The sequence below is a fragment of the Protopterus annectens genome, chromosome 11.part0 (assembly GCF_019279795.1).
Source record: "Protopterus annectens isolate FY-2018-M chromosome 11.part0, PAN1.0, whole genome shotgun sequence".
Classification (NCBI taxonomy): domain Eukaryota; kingdom Metazoa; phylum Chordata; order Ceratodontiformes; family Protopteridae; genus Protopterus; species Protopterus annectens.
In genome coordinates, this window is record NC_056745.1 from 1,332,896,850 (window position 1) to 1,332,916,744 (window position 19,895).

At 44.8% G+C, this 19,895-nt stretch overlaps 1 protein-coding gene across 2 annotated transcripts in view; it reads right to left on the bottom strand.

Moving 5' to 3' along the window:
- NCAPH2 (non-SMC condensin II complex subunit H2) overlaps window positions 1-19,895 on the bottom strand; it is a 1,876,179-nt gene that overhangs the window by 1,260,916 nt on the left and 595,368 nt on the right. The window contains exons 7-8 of one of the 2 annotated variants that reach the window (XM_044088651.1): window positions 2,951-3,102; window positions 2,453-2,551 (exon numbers count right to left, since the gene is read on the bottom strand). In XM_044088651.1, coding sequence (XP_043944586.1) covers window positions 2,453-2,551; window positions 2,951-3,102 — 251 coding nt within the window. Of the gene's footprint in view, window positions 1-2,452; window positions 2,552-2,938; window positions 3,103-19,895 lie in introns of both variants that reach the window. The other variant, XM_044088650.1, reaches the window with a different exon arrangement.

The window sequence follows — 19,895 nt, forward strand, 5'->3', positions numbered from 1 at the left end:
AATTTTGGAGTCAATTTTCAGTGGGAATGTCTTTCACTAGTTGTTGGAGATGGAATTGTCTGGTTAGGCAGATTAAGCAGAATCTTTAGAGAGACTGTTACATCAATCTGGGTTTATGACTTGTTAAAAGAGGGGATGGTCAATGTCAATCCTACGCTACAAATACTTCCTACTCATCATGCAGGTGGACTCCATTGTGGCTGTTAAAGTTGATGTTTGGAAGTCTAAACTTGGCACTTTTGTTTAAAAAAGCAAAAAAGACGGCTAAGAATATACCACTATGGATGTAAATAAAGGTCATGAGGATGGGACTAACAGGGGAGGCTTAAGCTTGCACATGGGGTGTTTGTAGAACCTCTTCTTAAACACAAGGGAAGCAGAAGCTAAATAAATTGTTTCCCTGACAAGGGGGAAGCCAGCATAACCCAAAGAAAGCTACCAACTATAGTCTGCAAGGCATGGTCATAGTTTACTCCCTTCTCAACGGACGCATGCAGCAAAAAGCAGCAAAAGCCAGTCTTCAGGGGTGAGTGACTTCAGCCACACTAGCCTGTACAAGGATAAAAGTCCAAATAATACCTTCCAAGTAATCCAAAACTGAGAAGGCTACATGACAGCCAATCTGATCATCTGTACAGGGGAAAAAAAAAAGAGAAGACTATAAACCAAGACTCTAGGAAAATCTCAAGTTTTCATAGTACAAATTCTACCAGGAAAGAAAGGTACACAAGCTGAGCAGAGACTCACTTCTGAGAGCCTTAAGCCCCAGTGTGGCACAGGAGCACACTTTTCTTGCCATAATTTCTATATATGTGACTAATAGCCAGTTGATCAGGTTCTTAACACCCAAATAAAATTGGCTGAATTAACATTTTATCTTAGGCTGAATGCCTGACACCTAGGCACTGCGAGATTGCTATTTGTGTGAGAAAGCTATACTATTCTTTTGGGAGAGGGTCTCTCCTTTCTCTCTGTTATGCATCTGTGGAGTTAGTACAGATAGGGTAAAGGTGTATGGAGGCTCATCATTCCTGCCATCTCCACTGGCGGATGTATGGGCATCACATTCTTGATCAGCTCTTGCAACTCTGTACTGACATTTCACAGGGAATGTTTTGCTACATTTGTCTCGAGCTCTGTACTCTCCCGTGAGGCATTACAGGGGATACTTACCACTGCTGTGACCTCAGATGGCTCTCTAGCCCAAATAAATGTCAGCACTGAGCTGGTTATACAAGAAACGGATCCAAGAGGCTGGAGACAAAAAACACAGCATAAGCCTTCCTAGGGGATGCAGTGGCACAGGATCACTCTATGCTTTTAAGATGACACCCTCAAAAGGTCACTCCAAAGGAGAATGACAAGAAAATCTGCTATGAAGCCAAACGAGGAGGAAGGAGAGGCAACAGCAGGACCTTATGAACTGCACAGACACTATAAAGGACCAGACATCTAAATAGGGGCTCAAAGAAATGGAGGATTGAAGAAAAAAACAACAAAAAAGTCTGACTCAAAGTGAGGACCCTGATACTAAGAGACTCAAGGGAGCTTCCGGGTGGGAAAACTCAGTAGCCACACACAAAAATCATGTAAAAGACTTGCATCATTGTGCCGCAAGTATATAATTGCAGACCAAGGCATGTGTACAATAGGAATAGGCTTGTACTACGCTTGGTAGAGGCACTGTAATCTCTAAAGGTAAAGTTCATCACCTTAGAGTTCAAGCTCCCTTTGAACATTAAACAAATGACTGGTATCCAGTACCTGGGATAAAGACTCTGGAGCCCACTCAGCCAAAGGCTCTTCTTAGCAATTACCTACCAACCTTGCTCAAACTAAACAGAAGCCCTTACAGGCAAAGCTTTAGCCTCAGCTCTATAAAGGCAATGACTTTAGGAAATGTCACTTGAAAGATCAAGTAAAATGGACCAAAAGGGAGGTTGATCATTAGGAGATATATGGCATGAGAACTGTAGGATCCATCATTGTTCAAATGGAAAAAAACAGAATGGAACTAAGGCTCATTAAGGATAACTGGCACCCTTGTGAAAACTGAAGGCCACATACAACAAAGACTAACCTATAGCAGTGCAAAGTACCAGTCAATCCCTTAAATGAAGTCCCAAGTTGAGGAAACCCAACACAGAAGTTGGACAAAAAGAGGGAACCTCCCCATCAGTCCCTTTAATAAGCCTCCTTCTGCCCTCCAATGCAGAGTACGGATGAGCTTCCAAACAAAAAAAAATTCTTTGCATTGGGAAAAGTGTTCTAGTGCAGTTGACTTGATGTTATGCAGCAAGTCATATGGGATATGTCCATCCCCAAGAGTGAGGATTTAGGAAAGCACAGCACTGATTGGTGGAGAAGATGAGCCAAAACAAAGGACACCCCCCCCCATGAAAGTCTCCCTTGATGTTATGTCTAATGGTATACACGTGTCATTTCTTCTTACCTCCATCTTCAGAGAAATCCAGTCTGGCAGCTGGCATTTCACAAACACTGGTCTCCATCTGCTGAATGCCATTCTCATCCCTAGTCACAGGGTTCAAAACTGAAAAAGAAACAGTAACAAGGGAAAATGATGGATAAGCAGGTGGCAAATGTTTAACACCCCCCCCCATCCTCTGTGTATACAGTAGTACAGAAAGGTCAGACTGTCAAGGAACCTAGCAAAGTAAAACTACACACTACATAAAACATCAATATATACAAATTCGGTCCTGTAATATGGGACAGCAGACAAGTGTAATGGCAGACAGGATCTAAATGTGAGACAGCTGAGAATTATAAATCCCTTTCTGTAATGTAGGCAATAAACACCCTTGTAACTTTCTGTAATGTAGGCAATAAGCACCCTTGTATAAGTACAACAGCTGAAAATTCCACCGAGTAAAATATGTGGCATATCAGAGGTAACACAGAATAATGTGTTTCTTACATAAAGCACTACCTTGACTTTCCTGGTTGTTATCTCGGTTTCGGTTGTTCATGTTTAGCACAGGAGTGAAGCCACACAACTCTAATACAAAAGCACCGGTACAGTGAGGTGTTCCAGTGTTCATTCGATAATCTTTTCTGCTGCCCAAAATTTCTCCTTTAGCACTATGAATAAGCAAAAAGGCAAGTCTGTCAAAAACATTAGAAAAGTAACAGATAAGCAAGTATATGCCATATCAGAACATCGTCAAGACAGTCCTTTGCAGTAAGTGGAACACCTGAGTGCATCTAACTTGCATTCTCACTCATTGTTCTTAAAATCTTGAACTCCCACACTTGGGGGACACAATCAATGTTTGACCAATGCTAGCTTCCTAAATTTAGAAAAGGGGCTGTATAAACTCCACTCACCCAGTTCAGAAGCTGTACACAAGAAGTTATACCAGCAATAAAAATCTACTGATAGACAATAAACCTGAGAGCTCATTGCTGGAGTCCTTTTATCAATATCACAACTGCAGTACCAAAAATAACACAAAGAAAGAAAGACAGCTTGAGGACCAACAATTACAAAACATACTCGCAAATCTCTGATATTCCACTCAGAGGGCCTCCCTGCAGTGGATGAAGAACTTTTGTTAGAAAATCAAGCAGTACAAAACAAAAGTGCAAAACAAACCTGACAGTGAGAAGGTAGACTTGAGGGTACAATGCCCTGAAGGATGGTCCTTTTAAATGCATGCTATTGTTGGAGAGGAAACCCAAATTATAGTACTTGAAGTATGCAACAATGACCAGGTGAGGGGAGTGCAAAACTCTGTCACAAACAGATTCCTCAAAAATGCTCACAAGAGGCAGTCAGCTCCCTGGTGTAATTATCCTATCACCTCATTGATCAAAAGACTAACAACCTTTCGCTAATTGTAGATTTTCAAGATGACTGCACACTGATTAGCAACTTGACTTCAGCTCTCCAAGAGTGAAAACAGAAACTGAGAAACAGTCATTGATACTGTCAGCTGGAGTAAAATTAACTTACCAGCTGAAGAAGAAACTAAGAGAGCCTGAAAGAAAATCAAGCAGAAAAGGTGAAGAGAAGACACTAACTGGGCAGAATCTTGCAGCTGTTCAGCAATAAGCAGTTCAAGTTCCTGCTGGGTGCTGATTGCACTATAGTGGGGATCAGGAAATGACTGCTTTCCCTCACTGTAGTGCGATCTCGGAGTTTGTATATTAAAGTGGGGGGGGGGGCGCAGCCCCCCACATGGGGGTGCAGGGGGGCTTGCCCCCCCTGCATAACACTGTATGTAAATATTTCGATTTCGAAAATGGTTGAATCTTGTTTTTGAGATTACTATTTTTGAAATCTCTGTATGTTCGGAGTGTTGTGATTCGACATTTAAAGTCGCACAACCGTACAACTGCTGAAATGTATTTCGAGGAAATTAATGAATACCCATGTGCCATATAGGACTAAGGAAGGAAATCAGAGAACATGAGTTCCAAATTCAATAAAAACCTCTCGATCCTCCAGGAGTCCCGCAAGAATGAAGGCAAGATGAACAACAAACACTGAACATTATGGTGAGTACATAACTTCTTAATGTTATGTTATCCTATCTCGCCTTCATTCTTCACTGGTTGGGAGTGTCCCTAGCACCTTCTTTCTTGAGTGGCTCAAGGGAACAAACACTTCAGAACAGTGGACCCAAAGGAAGCACTGTTCCTGGAGGCCAAATCTACTTTGTTATGAGAGATAAAGGTATGAGGTTTTACCAATGTCGCTGCAGCACAGTTGAATCCATGGGTAGCCTAGCCTGGAAAGCAGACAAAGTTGCAATGGCTCTTGTTGAATGACCTTTTATTTTTCCAGGCAGAAGTTTATTTTGAGAAGTATATGAATAGGTAATAGTATCAGTAAGCCATTTTGACAGAGTGACTTTCGATATTGGAGTGCCCTTTTTATTATCCGAAAAGGATATGAACAGTTGATCAGATTTTCTGAATTCTTTTGTTCTGTGTAGGCAGAAACGCAATTGCCTGTGCACATCCAGTTGGTGTAATTTATATTCTGCCTTGTTGCCATAGTTTGGGAAGAAAACAGGCAGGTCAATAGATTGATTCAAGTTAGTCTTGGAACAAACTTTAGGTAAGAATGATGGAATGGTTCTAAGGGAAACTCTGTCTTTATGGAAAACCAAGTAAGGGGAATGTATAGACAATGCTTGGAGTTCTGATACCCACCTAGCTGACGTGATGGCTGCCAAACAGACTGTTTTCCACATTCGAAACTTCCAATGACAAGATGAAGCTGGTTCATTATGGTGGAAGGATTAGAGTGGACAATACTAAATTCAGGTCCCAAGGACCTGGTGGTTCTTTTACTGGAGGCCTTAGCAAAAACGTACCTCTCAAAAAGGCCTTGCTTAGTCTATGGGACATAATTTTGGATCCCATTTCTCCAATATGGTAGTTTGATATTACAGCCAACTGAACTCATATGGTAGCCGTTGCTGCACCTTCATTGAAGAGTTTTAGTAAGAAGTCTAAAATAGATGTTACAGGGGCCGTGAAAGGATCAATGTGATGGTTTAGAGCCCAAAAGGAAAACCTTTTCCATTTGTTAGCATAAAGCGTTCAAATTGTCATCCTATGGGATGAGATCAGGATATGCTTCACAACAGGAGATATGTTTGGAAGCCTGGCTAGGAGTGGAAGTGGAGCGGCTAAGCTGTCAGTTTTAGGGTTTGGATCGAGGGATGAAGCGTCCCTGATGGAGGAGTCAGTAGGTCCGGAACTGGGTCCAGGATCCATGGCTCCTCTTGTAGATGGGGCCATAAACAGAGGAATCAAATCTGACGAGGCCAGTATGGAGCGATGAGTATTAACCTGCTTCTCTGTTGGCTTTCTGAAGGACTTTGGGGATTAACGGAAAAGGAGGCAATGCATAAAAAAGACCCAGGGGCCAATCGTGTACAACTGCATCCCTTGGTGACTCCCCCAGGGGGGATCAGGGCAAAGTAGCTGCTGCATTTGGCATTCATGGACGTGGCAAAGAGATCGCAGCAAGGCTGGCCCTACTTGCAAAATATCTGTTTCGCAATTTCCTGTTTCGGGGACCACTCGTGAGGCATTAGAATAGCTCTGCTGAGTTTGTCTATCACGTTAGATTTCCCCGGAATATGCATTGCTATCAGAGAGCGTTGGGAAGAGACTGCCCAGTGCCCACTGCCATACCCTTCGAGCCTCTCGACATAGGTGGTAAGACCTGGTTCCTCCTTGTTTATCTACCACACCACTAACGTATTGCCTGTCTGGATTGCAACTGTTCCTAGTGGAAGAGAGTTGTGGAATGCCTGCAATGCCATAAGCACCGCTCTCATCTCTAGGACATTGATATGCAAGTGGTTCTCGAATTCCTGCCAAACTCCTTCGACAGTCCTTTCCCAGATAATGCCCCCACCCCCCAATCTGGGAAGCGTCCATGGTCACAGTCACTATTGGTTGTGCGGGAATGAACAGTCTGCCTAAATCTACCTGTGTCGAATGGAGCCACCAGTGTAGGTCTTTCTTGCAAGATTCCGTTATGATACTCTTTTGTGACATGGGCAACTCCTTCATGGAACATTGGTTGAAAAGTAGCCATTGTAAAATCCTCATATGTAGACGAGCAAAGGGTACCAAAGTTATAGCTGCTGCCATGGTACCTAAAATCTTTAGAACAACCTTTGCTTGTACCTTTTTCTTTGCAAGTAGGTTCTTCACCTGTTGATGTAACATTTATAACCTGTCGGGGGGAAGTTTGGCCACCACGTTTCTTGTGTTTAAGTCTGCTCCTATAAATGTAATATATTGTGACGGCAACAAGGCAGACTCTTCCAAGTTTATTGTGATGCCTAGTTGAGAGCATATGTGTATAGTGGTGTCTCTTGCACTGGTTAGTAGATGCTCGTTGGTGGCGGTTAGGAGCCAGTCGTCTAAGTAAGGAAACACCCGGAATCCTATTCGTCTCAAGTGAGCCGTGACTACTGCCATGCATTTGGCGAACACTCTGGGGGCCAAAGGGCAGAGCTCGGAGTTGGCAATGACTGGCTTCCAACCGAAAGCATGTCTCCTGGATCGCCTGTCCATCTTTAAGTGGTAGTACGCATCCTGGAGATCTATAGAGCACATCCAATTGTCTCACCCCAGAAAGAAGTATTGACTGCAGTGTCACCATCCAGAACTTTGTCTTTTTTACCGACTTGTTTAGTTTGCTGAGATCCAGAATAGGCCTCCAGTCCCCTATCTTTCTTGGAACTAAAAAGAATCTCGAGTAAGTTCCGGATCCAATTTGGTTTGCGGGGATGTTCTGGATGACTCTTTTCTCTAGCAACCTTTGTACCTCTAGGGTTGCTTTGTCCCTCTGGCTGGGAGGAATGTCCGGGACTGGATTTTTTTCTGAAGCGGGAGAGGAAAAGGGTACGTAATAGCCTCTGGACAGGATTTCTTGTACCCAATTGTCTTTTATTTCTAGCCAGGCATTTGGGTAGAGTGATGAGCGGCCCCTGACTGCCTCCAGAGATGAGCAAATGGGCTTCCTTTCAGGATCGCTGAAAGGACCTAACAAGGAAAGTATCCCTGTCGCCCTGGTTTTGCGGACCCCTCAGCCGCGAGGTCGGCGTCTTCCATTGCTACCCCCCCCCCCTGCCTCTGGGGAAAGATTCACTATGCGTGTCTGGAAAAGCTCTCTGGGACTTGCTGAACCACACACCACCCCCCCCGGCATTTGGGGTAAGGCCTGGTAGGAAGGGAAAAATGGACTCCAACGGCAGAAAGAGAGTCTTTCCCTCTTGTTCACACCTGGTGAGAGTCTCTTTCACTTTTGGCCCAAACAAGGACAAGCCGTCAAAAGGGGCATTGATAAAGGAAGACTTGAAGTGCTCTGCAAACTCAGATAAGCGTACCCAGGAGTGTCTCCTTAGGGAGATTCCTGTACCTGTTGCCCTGCTCACTCCATCAGCCAAATAAGATATAAGCCGCATGGAGGAGTTTACCATGGAATTTAAGGTAGCAAGCTGACAGGTTACCTTATCTGAAACCCCTGCAGCTGAAGAACCCTGTAGGGCATCTCCTAGCTCTTTCAGGAGATCCCTCTGAGGCCTAGTGAAGTGGGTTACAGAGCTCAACGACCTTAGAGTGAAGGAAGCTGATGAAAACACACACTTTCCATACCTGCCCATCATTTGAGATTCTTTACTCGGTGGATGGACAGATGAGGAAGTCTCAGACAATTCCTTTTTGATGGCTACCGCCACCACCATAGCATCTACCGGGACACCCTTCATTAGAAATTCCTTGTCAGAGGGCGCTGTAATAAATTTATTTGGTCTCCTCGGAACAGGCTTCACAGATTCTGGAGAGCCCTACGCCTTTTGACTGAGTACATTCAGGAGCTGGTCAAAAGGCGGATTCACCCAAGAGGTGAAGGGGCGAGACCCCAAAGCCTCCAGGTACACAGACTCATCCTCAGAATGGTTGATGGACTTCCAGCCACCTCTCTGTTTGAGGATCTCTAGGATGTCTGTAAAGGAGACATCCTCAGATGGTGACCATGGGGACCCTTCCGAATCATCTAGGTCCATGTCTAAATGACAGACTCCTCAGGGGAGTCTATATGTTTCCTCTTACATACTCTCTTCCGAGGGACTTCAAAAGGGTACTCTGGGGAAGTTTCAGAAGAGACGGTTACATCCAATGGGATGTCCTGGGGCTCTTGGTCTTCACACCTAATGAGGAGAGATGGCAGAGCGGCAGACTCCAGCACTTTAGAAAGGAGAGCTGGCATAGAGGCAGACTCTGGCACTTTTGGGGTAAGAGTGCTTGGATCTGAGAGTGAAGCCATCTGGGACAACAGCACTCTCCTCATGACCTTGAAGGCACCACGACCCCGCTCCGAAGAACCAGGAGTTGGTGGACTCAGAGACCATTGTAAGTGCCGAGCTCACTTGCGCTGAGGCCCCAAGGGGTAGATTCAGAGCAGACAGCTGTCCGACCGGACGAGGCAGCATCGGCCCCTATACCTCTCAATAGACTAAGGCACCAAGGAGGTCAGAGCGGAAGTCGGGACTGAAGATCCTGGAGCAGTCTTGGCCCCGACGGTTCCACTACAATCAAATCCAAGCACTCCAGCTCCAAAGCCACGATATGGGTCGGAGGAGGAATCAACAAAGGGGGAGTAATGGCTGTCAAGCCCAACTCATTCTGGACTGGGTTCAATTGAATCTTGGCCATCCCCGGTGTTGTTAACAGCCTCTTGACCACCCGCTCCACATAGTCATCAGAGAGACTCCTGGAGGACCGAGAGGACGGGGTTGAAGACCTAAAGGATTGTAGTATAGAAGAATGCAATACTGAGGAGACCAGTTCCAGATCTGGAGACCGGCTCCGACTATGACTTTCTGTTGGCTCCAAAATAGCTAGTGGAGCCGAAGAGATAGCTTTTTTCTGGCCCAAAAGCCTTCGGGTCCGTGGATGAATACTTTGCCTGCTTCTTAATGGCTCAGATGTGGGAGCTGATGAAGAAGCTCTTTTGGAAGGCTTGTTCAATCTAGGGGATTGTGAAAGTTTGGAGGACCCCTGTTTTCCTTCCAGTACCTCAGAAAAAGGAACTTTTAATAATCCCGACAATTTATTTTTCCTCTTCGATAAAACTCTAGAGCTAAAAGCATAACAAAAAGTGCACGACTCCTGCAGATGGACAGCACCTAAACAGCACACACAGCTGGTATGACCTTCTGTCAAAGACATTTTTTGGCTACATCTGCCATATTTCTTGAAGCCTGAAGGCTTCGTTTCCTTATTGTCTTTAGACATGGCTATTGACAGAATCACACACTACCAAAAAACTCTACTGAAGAAAGGTGAACAACAACCTTTTTTTTAAAATACAACAACAATAAGAACAGCAACAACACAATGACCACAAGGAAGCAGGAGGAAACTAGAGGAGAAGTCTCTAATTTGAATCACAATCTCCTCTAGTCAGAGGAGAAGTCTCTAACTTAAATGACGACTCCTCACCAGAAAAAAATGGTTAGGAAAGGGAGGGGAGCCTTCTAATTTAAACGGGCTGAGAACGAGCCCTCTAACTAAAATGGACTATGTTACATTAAGAAAGGGAAAGGAAACAAAACACTTTAGACTTACAAGGAAACTCTCTAAAATAAACTATGTCTTTCGGCTTTTCTCGGTTAGGGGTCACCACAGCAGAACTCCGGTACGCTAATGATTGGCAGTGGAATTTTACGATGCCGAGGTGCCAGCCCGACGCCCATCCTTCAAAAAAGGCACACCCATTCACACACGTACCTAGCTGTGTGTCTGTAAGCGTCACTCGACCGTGGGGAGGACATGCAAATTCCACACAGAAGGCGCTCCAGCTGAAAATCGAACCGAAGAACCTCTTGCTGTGAGGCGACAAAGGAGTTATAAATGGGATAGGGAGACAAATGGCCTAGCGAAAAAGCGACGCCCAACAACAAACAGCTCAAATATCACAACGGGTTTAAAAAACTGATCTCACACTAAGAAAAAAGAATACAACAACACAGTAAAATCTTTAGCAAAAAACAGTAATATAAGAAAGAAAACGAAGTTATGTACCTACCATAACGTTCCATGTTAGTTGTCTTCATCTCGCCTTCCTTCTTGCTGCTTGGGATCGGAGCTGATTCTCGGCTCCGACTTGGCCATCTTCAATAGCTCGAGAGCTGTTTACTGGCTCGAGGCTACCCCTTATCCCATAATGCCTAGCGATAGCTACCAAGATCTCGTTTGAAATAGCTAACTCCAGACATAAAAGAATAAACAAGTCAAAAAATCATTTGACTATACCTGCCATATTCTCTAAGTCAATAGAGGAAACAAGAGAACACACAGCCAGTGAAACAGAAAAACTCCTCTCGGTCCACTAAGACAGGGGGACGGAGGGTGGGACGCAAGAAGGAAGGCGAGATGAAGACAACTAACATGGAACGTTATGGTAGGTATATAACTTCTTTATGTTAAGTTGTCTATCTCGCCTTCATTCTTGCTGGTTGGGACAGCGTCCCTAGCACCTAAAATCCTGGGTGACTCAGTGGAACAGACTCTTGAGAACAGTGGAACCAAAGTCAGCTCTGCTCCTGGAGACCATATCCAAGTTGTAATGAGAAATAAAGGTATGAGGGTTTGCCCACGTGGCAGCTGCACAGATGGAATCCATGGGCAACCTAGACTGGAAGGCTACAGAGGTGGCCAAGGCCCTAGTAGAATGACCTTTCGGTTTAATAAGTAACTCTTTGTTCCTTAACTGATAAATGAAAGAAATAGTGTGTGACAACCATCTGGACAAGGTTACCTTGGAAACTGGGAGACCTTGTTTGCCCAAGGCATAAGAAAGGAATAGTTGGTCAGACTTCCTTACTTCTTTAGTTCTGTGCAGATAAAAACGCAATTGCCTATGAACACCCAATTGGTGTAGTTTGTACTCTGCCTTGTTGGTATGATTAGGGAAAAACACAGGAAGATCTACAGATTCGTTTAAATTATTTTCTGAGAAGACTTTAGGGAGAAATGAAGGATTAGTCCTCAGAGCAACCCCGTCCTTATGAAAAACCAAATATGGAGGACGAACGCATAGCGCCTGAAGTTCGGAAACGCGTCTGGCTGAAGTAATAGCTACCAGAAAGAGTGTCTTCCCAAGATAGAAACTTGATAGAGCAGGACACTGCTGGTTCAAAAGGGGGCAAAATCAAGGAGGTTAGGACTAAATTAAGATCCCAAGGAGGAGGGGGATCTCTCACTGGAGGCCTAAGAAAAGTTGTCCCTCTCAAACAAGCTTTACAGAGCTTATGAGACATAATGTTAGAGTTCGAAAAACCAACATGAAAGTTAGAAATGGCCGCCATTTGTACCCTGATCGTAGCAGACGTGGACCTGGAGTGAAACAGTTGTGCTAGGAATTCCAGGATTTCGTGGACTGGGGCTGAAAAGGGATCCACATTTCCTAGCCTTTGCCCAACAAGAAAAATGTTTCTATTTGCTAGCATAAGTTTTCCTCGTTGTAGACTTGTGAGAGGAGACGATAATGTCACGGACTGCTGGGGAAATGCTGGGAAGCCTGGCTAAGGTTGGAAGTGGAGCAACCAAGCTGTGAGCTGGAGAGTTTTGAGGGATTGATGCAACCCGCCTGATTGATGAACCAGGAGGTCTGAAATTGGGTCCAGAGTCCAGGGTTGATCGAGAAGGTAACGATGCAGGAACGGGAACCATATCTGTCGAGGCCAGTAGGGAGCAATGAGGATCATTTTGCAACCCAACGATATTGCCTTTTGTATAAGTTTGGGTATCAGGGGGAAAGGAGGAAAGGCATAAAGAAGTCCCTGGGGCCAATCGTGGACTAGAGCGTCTCTGGGTATGTGACCCGGAAGCGGAAGAAGGGAGAAGTAGTTGCTGCATTTGCTGTTGAAGGGGGTGGCAAAGAGATTGCAGCAAGGCTGTCCCCATTTGCGGAAAACAAGATTCGCAACTTCCTGATTCAAAGACCACTCGTGAGGCATGAGGATAGCTCTGCTGAGCCTGTCTGCTATGACATTGGATCTCCCGGGGTTTGTGCATCGCAATCAGAAAACTTTGGGAGGAAATCGCCCACTGCCGAAGTCTGAGTGTTTCTCGACACAGGGGGTAAGATCTGGTTCCGCCCTGCTTGTTGATGTACCACACCAATGACATGTTGTCCGTTTGAATAGCAATGGTCCCAGAAGGAAGAGAGTCTTGAAGGGCTTGCAACGCCAGGAGCACGGCTCTCATTTCCAGGACATTTATGTGCAGATGGTACTCGTGAGGTTGCCACGTGCCTTGGACTGTCCTTTCCAGATAATGCCCCCCCACCCTATCAGGGAGGCGTCTGTCGTCACTGTGGCTACCGCAGGGGGTTGTATGAAAGGTCTGCCCTGAGTAACTAGTGGGGAAACCATCCACCAAGAAAGATGTCTTTTGCATGCATCTGTGATCATGATTATGTAAAGTCATGGGTAGCTCTTGGAAAGACCACTGCGTAAACAGAAGCCACTGAAAAATTCTGATATGAAAGCGCGCCAGTGGGATTAGGAGAATGGCTGCTGCCATGGAACTCAGAGTTTGAAGGACGTAACTGACTTGGATCCTTTTGCTCTGCATCAGAACCTGTACCTGCTGACGGATTGTGGACACCCTTTCTAGTGGTAGCCTTGCAAACATATCCCTTGTGTCTAAGTCTGCTCCTATGTAAGTGATAGATTGACAGGGCAACAAGGCAGATTCTTCGAAATTTATTGTAATGCCGAGCTGGGAGCAGATTGTGATTGCGTAGTCCCATGCTTGTATGAGTTGATGCCTGGTGGTAGCAGTAAGGAGCCAGTCGTCTAGATACAGAAACACCTGGAATCCTTGATGCCTCAGTTGAGCCGTGACCACTGCCATACATTTGGTGAACACCCTGGGGGCTGTGCTGAGACCAAAGGGCAGAGCTCTGAACTGATAATGACTGGCCCCCAGCCGGAAGCGAAGATATCTCTTGGAGTGCCTGTCCATCTTTATATGGTAGTACGCGTCCTGAAGATCTATCGAGCACATCAAATTGTCCTGACCCAGAAAGGGTAGAATGGACTGTAGCGTGACCATCCAAAACTTTGTTCTTTGCACAGACCTGTTTAGTCTGCTGAGATCCAGAATCGGTCTCCAGTCCCCTGTCTTTTTTGGTACTAAAAAGAACCTTGAGTAAGTTCCGGATCCATGCTAGTCTGCCGGGACTTCCTGGATGTCTCTTTTCCTAGCAGTTTTGAAACTTCTATAACTAACTGCTTGCTCCTTCAAAGTGGGTGGAACATTTGGAAGGGTCTTTCTTAACTGTAAAGGGGGTTGATGGAAGGGAATTTTGTAACCTCCGGATATAACGGACTGTACCCATCTGTCTTGTGTTAAACTTTGCCAGGCTTTTGGGTACAGCGAAAGTCTTCCCCCGACTGCCTCCAGAGTTGAGCAGCCGGGCAACCCTTCAGGGATGCTGGAAGGGCTTATCAGAGAAGGATTCTCTGTTGCCCAGGTTCTGCGGACCCCCTCTGCCATGAGGGCGGCGTCTATTATTATTGTTTCCCCCTCTACCTCTGGAGGAAAAATCACTGTGTGTGTCAGGCAAGGCTCCCTGAGATTTACGGAACTACATCTTCCCACTCTTCTGACCCTTGGGGTAAGGTCTAGAGGGAGTGGAAAAACAGACTCCCACGGCAGAGAGAGTCTTCTTGCTCACACCTAGTCAAAGTGTCTTTCACCTGTGGTCCAAAAAGAAAGGAACCATCAAAGGGAGTGCTGGTGAAGGAAGCTCGAAAGGGTACCGCAAAGTTACACAGCCGCATCCATGCATGCCTCCTAAGGGCCACCCCGGTACCTGCGGCTCTACTCGCCCCATCGGCTGCATAAGAAAAGAGCCTCATGGAGGAGTTAACAACAGAATTAAGCGTCGCTAGCTAGGAAGCTACCTTGGCTTGTGCTCCCTCAGCTGTTGGATCTTGGAGGGTATCTCCGAGCTCTTTAAGGAGATCCCTTTGAAGTCGGGTAAAATGACACAGGTAGTTCAGTGACCTCATAGAGAAGGTCGCTGAAGCGAACATTCGCTTCCCGTATCTGTCCATCATCCTAAACTCCTTGTTAGGGGGATGGACAGACGAAGAGGTCTCCACTAACTCTTTTTTGGTGGCCGCTGCTACCACCATAGCATCAACAGGGACACCTTTCGAAAGGAACTGCTTATCCTGGGGTACTGTAATGAATTTACTAGGACTCCTCGGAGTTGGTTCTACTGTATCCGGAGCTGACCAAGCCTTTCGAGCCACCACTGTCATAAGTGGATTAAAAGGTGGAGACGCCCAGGAAGTGGAAGGTCAGGAACCGAAGGCATCCAGAAATACAGACTCATCCTCAGAAGGGGCTAGGGGATTCCAGTTCCCCCTCTGCTTAAGCATTTCTAGGATGTCCAAGAAGGAAACATCTTCAGAGGGGTTCTCGGGGACCCTTCCGAATCATCTAAGTCTGTATCAGAAGTGACAGACTCGGGGGAGTCAATGTGCTTCCTCTTACACTTTTTCTTCCGAGGGGGCTCTTCTGAGTGATCAGGAGAGGCCTCAGAAGAGGAGGAAACACCCAATGGGGTGTCCTGGAGCATCGGTTCCCTATGCTTAAGGTCTGGAGGAGGAGCAGAGGTTGGCACAGGCACTACAGGGGACAGAGCCGGTGGGGCTGATAGTGGAGCTGACTCAGGGGACAGCACACTCTGCATGACATCGAAGGCGTCCCTGCCATGATGCAGAGAAAGCTCCGGTTCCGAAGAAATAGGAATCTTTCTCCGCACCGAGCAGAATGGCTCCGAGGCTGATGTTGGAGCCGAGCTCACCTGCGCCGAAGCTCCGACAGTGAGAACAGGGTCGGACAAGGGTCCGATGCCACTCGCCCCCTCGGAGCAGACGAGGGAGTCCCGGCGCCCAGATCCCTCGATGGAAGGTACCACCGAGGGAATCGGAGCAGATGTCGGAACCGAAGGAGATAGAGTTATCGGAGCAGACAGTTCCACTACTTGAACCCCAATGAATTCCGGCTCCGAACTCATTGGAGTCGGAGGAGTAACATTGAGAGAAGTGGACGGAGCAGATACCTGCTAAGGAGGGCTGGACAACAATTTAGCTAGTGCCTGCGTCTTTAGCAACCTACTGACCACTCTTTCCACATCATGATCAGACAGTCTAGAGGATCGAGAGGAGTAAGAGGATTGGTGACTACGCTCGCTCTGAAGTAAAGGAGACCGAGAAGCCAAATGCACCGACTCTAGTGAAGGGGACCTCAGCCTCTTGTGGCTCCGCGACGGCTCCGAAGCCTCTGATGGAGCCGATGGGTAGTTTGTCTTGTCGGTGCCAGCCGGAACCGAAGTAGAAGGTAAATCCTGAACCGAAGACGACTCTGAACTTGGAGCCGACGGCTTAGTGGATTTAGGGGATTTCACTGGCTGTGAGCTCTTGGCCGGTGAATCCTGGGGTTTTAAAAGTCCCCTAAGAATCAGCTTATTCTTACGCTCCTGCAGGACTCTTGGACTAAAGGCATGGCAAATAGAACAAAAGTCCTGCAGGTGCACAGTGCCTAAACAATAGACGCAAGAAGTGTGCCCATCTGTCAGAGACATTTTTTGGCAGCATGAGTCACACTTCTTGAACCGAGAAACCTTGGATTCCTTTGACATCCTTTACAGTAGAAAGAAACCAATTATGACAACAATAACAAAAAGCAATATACAGTCTACAAAAAACACACCTACTAGAAAGACTATAGCTAAAGGTTTTTTTTTTTTACTAAAGGATAATAGGAAAGCCTCTAATTTAAACGGCTAGCCTATAAGAAAAAAGCAGAAGGAAAGCCTCTAACTTAAAAGGCTAACCTGACATGAAGAGGGGGGGGGGGGGGTCTCTAAGTTAAACAAGTTCTACAAAAAGAGGGATACTATAAGATAAACAAATATCTATCACAGAAACAAAACTATTGCTAATAATAAAATACTAGAAAAGTTAAATTCTAGTGAAAAGGTTACACAAAAGACTCTATACAAGCCTGAGCCAGAAAAACGACACCTTGCAGCTGAAGTGGCAAACGAGATCTGGGTAGCTATCGCTAGGCATTATGGGATAAGGGGTAGCCTCGAGCCAGTAAACAGCGCTCGAGCTATTGAAGATGGTCGAGTCGGAGCCGAGGATCGGCTCCGATCCCAACCAGCAAGAACAAAGGCGAGATAGACAACTTAACATTCAGGATTCCACTTAGCCTGGAACCTAGTAGGAAGCACCTGATCTAGTTTAGCGGCAAATGAGATCTGGGTAATCTTCCCTAAGCATGATCGGATAAGGTATAGCCTCGAGCCAGTGGAAGCTCTCGGGCTTTAATATAGGCCGAGTCAGAACTGATTCTCACCTCCAACCCAACCAGCAAAGAATGAAGGCAAGATAGGACAACATAACATCAGTAGTTTCTCATGCAGCAATACAGACACTTGAAACATTGTTAATAAACCAATACCGTTTGCATTGGCCACACTTGAAATTGCCTACAGTACTTACAGTGTCATTCGAAGTGTGTGTTCTCTCAAAGAGAGATGCAATATTAACATTTCTTTTATAAGTGAAAATGGGATGTTTCCCCAAAGAATTAGCAAGATCATAGTTTTCTAAAATAACATTTTAATGGTTGACATATCAGTTGTAACTGGAAAGAGGAAAAGCACCTTTGTACCCAAACACATTCTCCTCTAAATGGCAGTGGCCGTGGTGTCAGCCAATGAATCTGTGTTATCAGTCTTCCTCAGACTGATTTAAGCAGTTGTAGTTCTAAGCAGTAAAACTTCTATCCTGAGCTGCCAATCCAGGCCATGGCCTCTGGCAAGGCAAGGTTTCTGCAAAGTTGCCAATTCAATTAGGAAAATGTGATCATCACTAGTAAGACTGCTTAAATGAATAAACTGCTCTTTCACAACACTTTTCTTCATGTACTGTGGATAAAGACTCTGTTTACGTAGGTAAAGATTGACAAATGCATTTCCCTTTAAATAATCCTCTTGATACCATTATCAGCTTCAGAAGTGGCCAGGATAATGTCCAAAAAATTGATCAATGCCCCAGATCCATTCTTAGTAAAGGGCAATAAAGTTGTAAACCTACCAGCAGAAAGAGCTGATCCTGACAAAACAGTGGCAAAAGGACAAAGTAGTACAAGTTGGGAGGCAGTTGTGTTTGTGGAAAACTGTACACCAGGCAAAAGAGAAACAAATTCATCAGGAAATGTCAAGAGGCAGGTGTGAGATTCAATCTACTGTATTCAACTGTCTTCAGAATACTTTTTTCTGGAGGATTAAAGTCACATTTTGATAGAGAACAAGCTAAGGAGGAAATGCAAAAGTTTGTCCAACAAAAGGTGAGACATCAAGTAGAAGGGAACTCTGCTTCTTGTTCTTCTGAACACATGGAGAGACTTTGCCAGTAAAACTCTTTCCACTGTTCCAAAGGAAAATGCTTGAGAAAGAGGAAGCACAGGAGGTGACAAGAAGAATCGTGAGTACCTTGGAATCAAAGATGGATTTCAGTTGGGAGATGGACATGAATACGAAGAAGACCAACAACATGGAAATTAGCAAATAAATGTGAGACTGCAAAGCATCAATAAGTGAAAATGGTGGACTTTTGTTAACTTTGTTAAACCTGTGGAGAACTGAAAAGCATTTGCCTTACTTTATGTCATTAAAGTTGGAAAGGACTCTGGGGGTAGGGAAGGAGGAGGAAAAGGTTAACCAAGTATAACAACTTTTGTTTATTACTATGAAAAATTTCACAGTATAAATGCACATTTTATAGTAGAGAATTTTTAATTGTTCTTGTATATGATAAAGTTAATAACGTAAACAGATCCATTTTCTTTTTCTTCTTCCTCTTCTTTTTCAATTAAGAAACATAAGCATTAAATTGTAAAAACGAAAAGCTAGACAAAAGCACATTTAAGTCAACAGGCTGTAATCTTGGGTTTTTGAGGCGGGGGGAATACACAGATCATAATATATTTAGAACTGACATACTTTATTTTACTTTTGCATAGCAGAATGTCTGGATTAAGACCCTTGGCTTAATCTACTAAATTTTAAGTGGAAAACAAGTAAATCTAAAAACACTGGTTATAATGAAAAGCTTTCCTTTAGCAATAAATGTTTTAGTATGTCTTTCAAACTGCAACAGAGGACTCCATTTTTTTTCTCTTAAGTTTCCATGGACAGAAAAAAAGAAGTTATGTACTCACCATAACGTTCCATGTGAGTTGTTCATCGCGCCTTCATTCTTACTGATGGGTTAGGAGCTGATCTTCGACTCCAACTTGGCCAACTGCAAAAGCTCAAAGTCTTCAACCAGCTCGATGCTAACTCCCTATCCCATGATGCATGTTGATCGTCCCTCATATTTTGTTTGCTGCCAACTGGCTACCTACGACTATTAGTATGCCACCCTAAGAACTGGATAAGAGACACTATACCATATATAAAAGAAGTCTCGGACCTCAAGTAGACTGGATGGGGATTGGAGGGTGGGACGTAAGAATGAAGGCGAGATGAAGAACTCACATGGAACGTTATGGTGAGTACATAATTTCTTTATGTGAAATTGTTCTATCTTGCTGTTCATTCTTAATGATGGGTAGCGTCCCAAGCACCATCTTTCTCGGGTGGCTCATGGGAGAATGTTCTTTAGAACAGTGGAACCAAAGGAAGCCCCGTCTCTGGAGGCCTTGTCTACTTTCTAATGAGTGATGAAAGGATGAGGCCTTGACCAGGTAGCTGCTGCACAAATAGTAACTAATAGTAACTTAACAGAGAAGGCGAATGAGGTAGATACAGGTCTAGTAGAGTGGACCTTTATTTTTTGCTGTAATGGAGCATTCACTGAACTGTAAATGAAAGAAATACAAATCTGATAACCATCTTGACAAAGTGACTTTTGTCACTGAAGCACCTTTTTTTTTATTCCGAAAAAGAGACAAACAGCTGTTCTGTTTTTCTGAATTGTTTGGTCCTGTCCAAATAAAATCGGAGTTGCCCTTGAACATCAAGTTTGTGCAGCATCTGTTCCATCTTATTTGTGTATTTAGGGAGGAAAATGGGCAATTCAATAGATTGGTTGAGATTTGTCTCTAAACAAACTTTGGGTAAAAATAATGGATTAGTTCTGAGCGAAACTCTGTCATTATGGAAAATCAGATAAGGAGATTTGATGGTCAAGGCCTGTAACTCGGAGATCCTCCGAGCAGAAGTGATAGCTACTGAAAATATGGTCTTCCATGAGAGATATTTAAAATCACAGGACAACGCTGGTTTGAAAGGAGGAAAT